Raw genomic sequence first — 9,658 nt, 5'->3', positions numbered from 1 at the left:
AAAAAAAAAAAAAAAAAAAAAAAAAAAAAAATCAAAGGTACTGGTAGAAAAAATACTCAGCAAGCAGAAAAGACATTTCAGAATCAAAAGACTTACCCTGCCCTACCGGAAGTTCAGTTCTATTGTCTTGAACCTTTCACATCAGTTAACAGAACTACTGAGCTATAGCTAACTCCAAAAACAAACTGAAGTGCTCTCTCCTGAAACAGACTGGGACTGTAACAGAGTCCACAGCTGTGCAGCCTGGGACAGTGGCCCCCTCACTTTATCCAACATTCAGAGGCCAGGACCCCTGTGATTAGTTCCACAGAGGCCAAGTGCTCCGGAAGTGGTGAGGAGGGATGGCAGGACCTTGCTGCTCTCTGTAAATGCAGGAAGGGACTTGAATACAACAGACATCTCCTGTCATGGTCACCTGCTGGACTCCTGGCCCAGCGCATCCCACCGAATAGTTCAAGCCTTACACTACCCGGCAAGCTACATAGCATTATTAGTCTGTCTTATGGAGGAAGGAAAGGAGGCAGAGAAAAGTTGAGTCACTTGCCTAAGATCACATAGCTAGGAGTGACTGGGTCAATATTCACAGCCATGCTCTGAAGCAACCTCAGTGTTCACAAATGGTAGACAGAAAAATAAAGTAAGACCACATAGCTAGTAGTGACTGGGTCAATATTCACAGCCATGCTCTGAAGCAACCTCAATGTTCACAAATGGTAGACAGAAAAATAAAGTATTACAATTAAGTCACATAATGCAAAACTATACAGCCAATGACAGCTTGGATACATCCCATAAATAGTGTGTGCTACTACCTGAGGGGCTCCTGGCCCTGGCTGTGCTCTATCTTTGACCTGCACATGGTTTACAGGGATACACATCCAGGAGCAGCCCAACAAAGAGTGCCCTGAGGAGTTCTTCACTTATAAATGCACACTGTGCTTCAATAAGAATGTTTGCATTTCAAAAGCAGTGAGTGAATTTAACAGCCAGTTGCTGAGAACTACATCTGATAAACATCACTTTCTTTCTGCCCACAAATATCTCACAGAGCAGGTGTCTGGCAAACATCAGCACCAATGGAGATGCAGATGACTTTGATGGCTGAGGAGCCCAGGCAGGCAGCTGCAGAACTTTGCAAAGAGTTCTGAAAGGGCTCAGAACTACAGCTGTGTCCCCAAGTTGGACAGGGATAAACCACGCGTGTGGCTACAATGCTGGCCTGTTAGCCATAGTGAGACCTTTGTGTGCCATTTATTTGTGTTTATTTTCTATCTTTTCTTATTTATTTATTTATTTATTTATTTATTTATTTATTTATTTATTGGAACCGGGGATTGAACTCAGGCCCTGCACTTATTCTACTGAGCTATCTCCCCGGCCCTTCATTTATTTACTGATTTTTGCTGTTTTAAGACAAGTTGTTGCTGAGTAGTTTAGAATGATGTTGAACTCATTATGTAGCCCAGACTGACCTTGAATGTCGTGATCTTTCTGCCTCAGCCTTGAGATTGTTGGATGTACAGGGGGGCAAATCCATGCCTGGCCCTTCTGTAAATTTTGCAAAGCCAGGCCTCTTCTCAGGGTATCTGATGGCCATATGCTGGGAGAACCATTCAAGTCCAGAAGGGCCGGACCGTGAGTGCTGGAGCCTAGGTCTGTAAAGCGCACACTCGGTGTGACTGTAGATGGCCCGCAGCTTGGGGGGAGGGAGGACCTTTATTTCTACCCAAGGTGCCATCACCAGGCCGCACAACACAACTTCTTTGCACAAAGCACTGTCTCTCTTGTCTATCAAAAGAAGAGGCACAGGACACCTGCTCGCCCAAAGGCCCAGTAACTGAGCTAAGAGTCTGGCGCGGGGGTGGAGTGCTGTGGCACAGCCTGGCAGCAGCACCTGAACGATCGCTCATCAAGAAAGTGAAGTAAATGCCAACTCTGTTCGAGTACTTTCCCTCCCTTCCACTCTGAGTACTTTTCCCTCCCTTCCCTTACCTCTTCCTTCCTTCCTTACATTTAATCTAAGTCTGTATTTTTTTAAAATTAAGTTTAATGAAAAACTTTTTTTTTTCTTGATGGTATAAGAGATCAACCCCCGGGCCTTTGAGCTGGACTGGATCCCGAACCTTTTCTTTACTTTTTATTTTGAGACAGGGTATCTCTAATTTGCCCAGGCTGGGTTTGAACTTATGATCCTCCTTCTTGTCTCCACCTTCCAGAGTGGTGGGATCACAGACACAAAATCATTAGGAAACAAATACACCTGCAGAAGAAGCTAAATGATACCTACGCTATTCTTCTAACTTGGGTACTGAGAGAATACAACAGAAAACAAATGTCAACATTACTTGCCCACACACATATCTGCTACTTACAATTTGAGTATTTTTGAAGTTAGGTTTGATAGAGCACAGAAACAGCTTGGATCTGCTAAGCGTGTACCGCCAGCAGGGTCCCGTCCCTGTGGGTTAGCCTTGTTATTGGGCCTGCACAGCCCAGGGCAGTGCACTGTTCAGGGACCTGCTTGTTACAGCTTGTACGACAGTGGCATGGACAGCCAGCCTGGTGAGGTGGCACATGCCTATAATCCCAGCACTCAAGGGCTGAGGCAGCAGGACTGCTGAGAGTTTGAGGCCAGAGTGGGCTACACTGAGTTCAAGACTAGACTGAACTACACTGCCAGACCCTGTCTCAAAAACAAAATAAATGGATAGCCACTAAGTTTTAAAATTCTGTTTGCTCTCAGTGTTTAGAATACCAGATAATACATGTATATACACATACACTCACACACTCTTCTAGTTTTCTTTCCACAAAATATTATTTATTTTTATTAATAATAAAAAGTACTAGGGGCCAGGGTGATGGCTCAGTGGAATAAGCGCTTCCCTGGCAAGCACAAGGGCCTGAGTTCAATCCCTGGTTCTGCCAAAAAAAAAAAAAAAAAAAAAAAAGTACTGATTTTAACTTTGTTCCTGGTATGGAAATATTTTTATTTTGGAATCCCTTGCTATTCTGAGGGATGAGAACGTTTTTTGTGATGGCCTAAACTCAGACTCTCAGCATAAGTATTGCCAGGATAAACTTCAGCTGACCCCAGTGTTGTAAAAACAGGCCTATGTGTGACACAAAGAACCATATGGAGGGAATATACCCTAAAGCTGCTGACCCTAAACAATAACAGGAAAAAAAGTAGCCAGATGTATAACAAGAAAAGAATCTGTTTGACAGGCAGGATGGTTGCTAGTCTGTTCAACAAGCAAGATATACTGCATATTTCCTTTATATACTGCCATGTCCTCTGGTCAGGACCGCTCAAGACTCTGAAACAGGGGTCCAAGCTGACAGTCGCTGAGCTCAGCTAATAAAAATCTTCAAATTTTAATCGGCTACTTGGATTCCTACACTGATTGTGAACCCACAACATTTTTATGCCAGGTTTACCTCTGGACTGACTCCCAGCAGCAACCTTAGAACTGGCCTGGGGGCGAAACATAGAGGATTAACCCTGGAAGCTGCTGTTTTACAAGAAGACCTTGTGCTGTGCTTTGTTTTGGCAGCTCCAAGTCTATTCCCAAGACAAAGACAGTGCTCCCGGGACAGAGGGAGCCTAGCAACGGAGTAGGAAGCAGCGCCACCTACCAGTAAGCCAGCAGGAAGGGGACCACCGTGTGCCCAGCTGCAGACGCCACGGTGACCACGTGGCCGTGATTAGTCCTCATCATTGCCGGGAGGAACGCCTTTGTAGTCTGAAAAGTTGGTATGGACAGAAAAAAAAAAAAATTAGAAAATATCTTTGATTCACAGATTCGCTGGGACTAGTGTGAAACAGTTATTTTTTACAGCGCTGTTGCTGGTGGAAAATGGGAAAAACCTGAATTGCATTTGCATCCACCAAAGGTAGAAGATCCACAGGCCCATGTCAGGACAACAGAAGCAAGCAGAAGAGAGACACCGGCGCTCTGAGCATCTGCTCAAACGGCAGCCGACCCCAGCCTCCACCTCTGCCCAGGCACCCTTCCCCTCCCACCCACCCAACAGGGATAATAATCTGAAAGAATTCCCATGTAAAGAGAATTTGTGAGAAAAGGGCTCAGTAATCCATCAACAGTCAAGGGAAGTGCAACCACCCAGCAGGCACCAGACGCTTTACCTGTCACATACTGATTGCGCACCTTCCGTGTGTGCATGCTGGGGATGCACAAACAAATCGGACTACTCTGCTAATAACAGACACTTTGAAAATAGGTATCAGGGACTGGGGTTTAGCTCAGTGGCACAGCACTTGTCTGGCAAGAGCCAGGTTCTGTCAGGTTGTTGTTGTTTTTAATGTATTTGATACATGGTCTCACTACGTAGCTCAGACTCATAGTGATCTTCCTGTGTCAGCCTCCCCAGTGCTGGTTACAAGCGTGCGCCACCACACCCAGTCTTGGTGGGCGGCTTGGCACAGGAATGGCATGTTGTACCTGGGAATCAAACCTGGGTCCTTGAGCTTGCTTAGGCAGGCACTTAGACCACTGAGTTATCTCCGCAGCCAGAAAGTTCCACTTTAAACTTAATCTTGGGGCTTTCATGAGGAAATATTTTGGTAAAATAAAGATGATACTCACCCAAAAATGTGCAAGTACATTGACTTCGAAAGTCTTTTCAATCTGAGGGTCTTGGGTGGCAAACAAGTCTGATGTATAGACCACACCAGCATTATTCACTAAAATACTAACATCTCCAATTTCTTCTTTCACCTTTAGGATAAAACAAGAATGACATATTTAATAAGAGGTGTGATGGTAAGTTTACATACAATGACTGAAAGAGGAGTCTGCATTTTTCTATCCAATGTGATAAAAAGTAGTTTTGTCACCTATCTCCCCATATAGAAAAAATAAAAAAATAAAATAAAATAAAACCTTTTTTTAATCTTAGGTCCTGATCTCTAACATGCCTCTGCCAGTCTACTAGGTAGAAATTTCCTTTTGCAACTATTAACTTTGCTCTATTGACTGTAGCTCAAGAGGCACTTGGCTGAGCAGAATTTACAATTTATTTTTCTAAACGCTACTTCAAAAAGTAAGCAAAAACCAAATTACTGGAAAATTCAGGACATTATGTAGAATTATGGAGAACTGACTACACTACTGAGCTGGGTACATCTCCTATTTCTTTATTTCTTTCTGTTTTCATGGTCACTCTGTTCCACTGCTTCCCAATGGTTCCCCTTTAGGTGACAGCTGGCTTAGGGCCAAAGGGTGGTACCTCTGCTCACCCTCAAATTGAGTCCAGCTCTGCCAGAGCTTGCTTGGGAGTTAAGTGGGGACAGATGAAATGATGGAAGTAAAGATGAAAGGGAAAAGCTGTGCGGGAGAAATTGTTCTTTTTAAAAACTTAGTTCTTTTGAAAGTTCTGTAACTGCTTCATGGATTTGTGATTACTTTCTTGACCCTTGTAATTATGAAAGCTTAACCAAACATAACTGATGATCAGTAATCCACCCTTGTAACAATGATCTCATCCTGGATTGGGTTCAGAGTACTCAGTGATCCAGACACTCCACCCCTATAGCTGGACCGCAGGAAGCTTGGGTACTGCTCTAGCTGGCAGACCGTTAGCATCATCCATGTGGTGATGGTTTTAGGTGCATGCAGAATGGAAGAGTGATGGGCCCAGGAAGACCTGGCAGGCTGCAGTGTACCCCTGAGAAGGCAGTATGTGAAGATGAAAGAGACCCCAAAGGTTTGGAGAAGCCAGAACCATGGATCATCCAAGGAAACTACTAAGAGGGAACAGAGCTGGCCAAGAGAGAAGCCACAAGAGCTACAACCATTGGAAATGCTGTAGGGATGCAGCCACAAGCCCTTCAGAGCGCATATCTTGCCAGACTGGCAAGGATGCTGGACATGGAAGTACAGGATTTAATGTCTGCACTGCTGGATTTTAGATTTACTTTGGCACCATGACTTAGTATTTCCATTTGTAACTTTTGGAATGGTAATATCTATCTTGTGCCACTGAACATTTGGAGTGATTAATTTTCATTTCATTTGTAAAAGGCTTGAAGATAAGACTCTTCCTTCTATCTCAGAGACTTGGGACTTGGAATTTTCAGTAATGGTGAAACTGTTAGGATTTTGGCAACTCTTAGAGATGAACTAAATCTTTTTGCATAAACAGATATGCCTAAGGGATAGAAAATTATAGTTTGTGTTACAGTACTCCCAAAGCTTCATGCAGTCATAGGTGGGGCTTTTTCAGAGATGGCTAGTTCTAGAGTGCGTGATGCTGGGACTGATTTAATGTACAATGCAGAAAAATGGAATCTGAAGGGCACAATAGCCACTGGTAAATGGAAATGAACTTATTCAAAAGGAAAGAGTTACTGAGTTGAGGAGAAGTACAGGAGAGAGAATGGGAGAAAGAGGTTCATCTGTGTCTGTAAACAGGAAGCTTTGGACAACTGTACTGTGCATTTCTGCTGGTCAATGCAAAGAAGCAGTTAATATTTTAACTTGTTTCATCTCCTTTATCCAATTGTACTTTTTCTATTAATTTCTTATACATTTCTTTCTTCTTCCAATTTTACATGCATACATCTGGTAATATGAATAACTGGTTGGAAGACAACACTGCATTACAACAAATATTGTGAAATTCATATTACTTTGTTAAGTGAAAATCTTTATCATTTGTGATTTTTTCTGTTTTAGTTCTAACTTGTACTCTCTTTAAAAAAAATAAAGTTTTTAGTGTAAAAAAAAAAAAGGTACAATGCTAGGATCAAGCACACTAGGTTTGGGGGCCGGGGAGATGGCTCAGTGGAATAAGTGCTTCCCTGGCAAGTGCAAGGGCCTGAGTTCAATCCCCGGTTCTGCCAAAAAAAAAAAAAAAAAAAGAGGACACTAGGTTTTTTTGTTGTTGTTGTTTTGTTTTAGGGCACTAGGATTAAGGGTGTGAGTGCTACCTGTCATAAGTAGCATGGACTAATACAAGGATAGAAAGAGCTGTGGTCATTCCTTGTTGCTTGGCTACTTTTGCCCAACATGAGCAGCTTTTCCTCCGCAATGCTGATCTGCCTTGGAGCCAGCTGTCCGTGGGCTGAAACCTCTACCAACTGTGAGCGAGGCAAACATTTCCTCTTTTAATTTTGGGTTTCAAGTATTGTCTTATATGAAAAGTAACTAAGACAGGTGTATTTTTCTCTTAACAATCAAACATTTTCTTTGCTATTAACTGAGAAAGAAGAACCTTTGAGAAATCAAGATAATCATGGGGAAAGCTTATATAAGTCCCTATGACCAAATTCCGAAGGCCACTGCACCTAACATAGTAAAATGATTACAAGTTGAGGAAATATCAACAAAAGAATATGCTGGCCGGCTGCCAAGAGCAACAAAAAACCAACTTCGAATTGTAAAATCTACTTGACTCAATAGGGAAGAATTATAGACAGCAATTTGTTTTCAACAACATCACTCTAACTTTTCAAACCTAAAGTAACCAGTAACTTTACCCTTCAAGGGTCGGGGAGATGGCTCAGTGGAATAGGCGCTTCCCTAGCAGGCGCAAGGGTCTGAGTTCAATCCCCAGTTCCACCAAAAAAAAAAAAAAAAACCCCACCTTTACCCTTCAAATGATCTTTATCTTTTTGGTCAGGTCTCACTATCTAGTTGAAGCTAGCTTTGAACACACTCGGTCACAAAGGTTGGCTTCAAACTCATGATCCTCTTACCCCAGCTTACCAAATATTGGGATTACAGGTGCATACCACAACTCCCAGCTCATCATAGACTCATTGAAAACTCAACTGCCTCAATGAATTTTGAGAATTAAATGCTGGCAATAAAAGAAATCATGGTAAAGGCACAACAAAGTGTGTGAAAGCACCTAAAAGGCTATCTGGCACTTTTCCCTTAGGCCTCCACCAGAGGTAGTACCATGTATAAGTGATAACTATCAAGAGAAGCTGGCTTTTATTCAGGACATGATGTTTAACACACACCAAGATTGTAGGGTGAATCCAACCAATGAGCTTAATTATTCAAAGAAATGTAAACAGATTGTGCATTGGGACTATGGCATTTCAGTAACCCCAGGGTGTTGATGTCTGGCTTGATCATTTCTTAACAAACAAGTTGGACTGTGTTTAGCTGGCATAAGATGCCTAAATAGCTCCTCCAAAATATCTGATCACAAGTTCTTGTCTATACTGTTTGAGCAGAAAGCCTTGGAACAATTTCAGTAAAAACATTATTGTAAGGGTTTATGGGATAGGTTAAATAATAAAATTGTTTTTCCCAGAACAGCTTACTCCCAGATGTCTGTGAAAACACATATTTTTCATTTAGCAGACTAAGGATGTTGGGTCAGAAAGTCCTTCCAAATGCCTAAAACCAAGCATATACAGGTACTATCCATAATTCTAGTAAAACATGAATACAAGGTAATTATCATGGGCCAGGTACTGCAAATTCTCTAAATGCTACTTATAAACCTATGAAGTACTACTGTGGCGATCCCTATCTCCTAGCTGAGTAAACTTAAGACCCAGAGTTAAGAAACATGTTTAAGGCGATACACCTCATATTAACTGGAAGAGGAGAATTGGCGCCTGGCCACCCAGCTCCTGGTCTTAATTATGCAACATGTTCATCTACATGAAAGTTAATCATTGTTTATTTGTTTGTATTTTTTAATCATTATTAATTTCAGTGAAATAGTTATTGTTTAATGCAGGTGTTTCTGCTTGCTGTTCTTGCTTTTACTATACTCCTTCCCAGGGAAGATATTTTCCATTCTTTGCCTGTGTAACTTCTCTACCTGAACTTCTTTTAACTTAGCTTGGGCCTCAACAAAAATGAAGAGGAATCTGGTTGAAATTTTAAAAACTAAATTTTAAACTAGAAGTCAAAAATATGCCTGGCAAGCAAAAAAAAAAAAAAAAAAAGTTAAAAATAAACCCAAATTAGCACAGCTACAATCCCAGCACTTGGGAGGCTAGGCAGGAGGATTATGCTATGTTTGAAGCAGCCTAGACTACACAGTGAGTTCAAGGCCAGTTTAAACTACTACATAGTAAGACTCTATCTCAAAAAAACCCCAAAATCTAAAATTCCCTAAAGAGGTCTGTCCATTATTTATTCCTTAAATAATCAAGTCTGTTTGTATCAGAACCTTTATACCCACTGAATCAGAATATCCAAAGTTGAGAAGTCAAAAGAAGTTGTATTTTAAAGAGTTTTGCCTAACGCCACCTGTGCTGGTGCATGCCTGTAATCTTAGCACTTGAGAGGCTGATACAGGAGGATTGCTGAGTTAGAGGCCAGACTGGGCTACATAGTGAGTTGAAGACCAGACTCAAAAAACAAACAAACAAACAAACAAAAAAAAAAAAAGAGGAAGGAGGAGGAGGAGAAGAGAAAGAACAGCAAACTTAATTACACAGACCTATTTGAGATCCTGTTTCAAAAAAAAAAAAAAAAAAAAGGATCTGCCTAGTAATTCTGATGACCTTCCTTCCATTAAGGTAGGGTGTAGGGGCTGGTGAGATGGCTCAGTGGTCTAAAGCATCTACTTAGAACAAGCTCAGAAAAGCACATGCCAGCCGGCCCCGCCCCCTGGCGGGCTGAGCTGGCCACACACACACACAAATAAATAAATAAATAAA

At 41.8% G+C, this 9,658-nt stretch overlaps 1 protein-coding gene across 1 annotated transcript in view; it reads right to left on the bottom strand.

Annotated features, from left to right (window-relative positions):
* Hsd17b11 (hydroxysteroid 17-beta dehydrogenase 11) overlaps window positions 1-9,658 on the bottom strand; it is a 43,201-nt gene that overhangs the window by 29,052 nt on the left and 4,491 nt on the right. The window contains exons 3-4 of the mRNA XM_004629261.2: window positions 4,611-4,742; window positions 3,640-3,746 (exon numbers count right to left, since the gene is read on the bottom strand). Of these exons, the coding sequence (XP_004629318.1) occupies window positions 3,640-3,746; window positions 4,611-4,742 (239 nt within the window). The remainder of the gene's footprint in view (window positions 1-3,639; window positions 3,747-4,610; window positions 4,743-9,658) is intronic.

This window comes from Octodon degus, unplaced genomic scaffold, assembly GCF_000260255.1.
Source record: "Octodon degus isolate 3935 unplaced genomic scaffold, OctDeg1.0 scaffold00028, whole genome shotgun sequence".
Taxonomy (NCBI): domain Eukaryota; kingdom Metazoa; phylum Chordata; class Mammalia; order Rodentia; family Octodontidae; genus Octodon; species Octodon degus.
The sequence above is the reverse complement of the archived record's forward strand: the minus strand, read 5'-3'. Positions and strand labels throughout refer to the sequence as shown.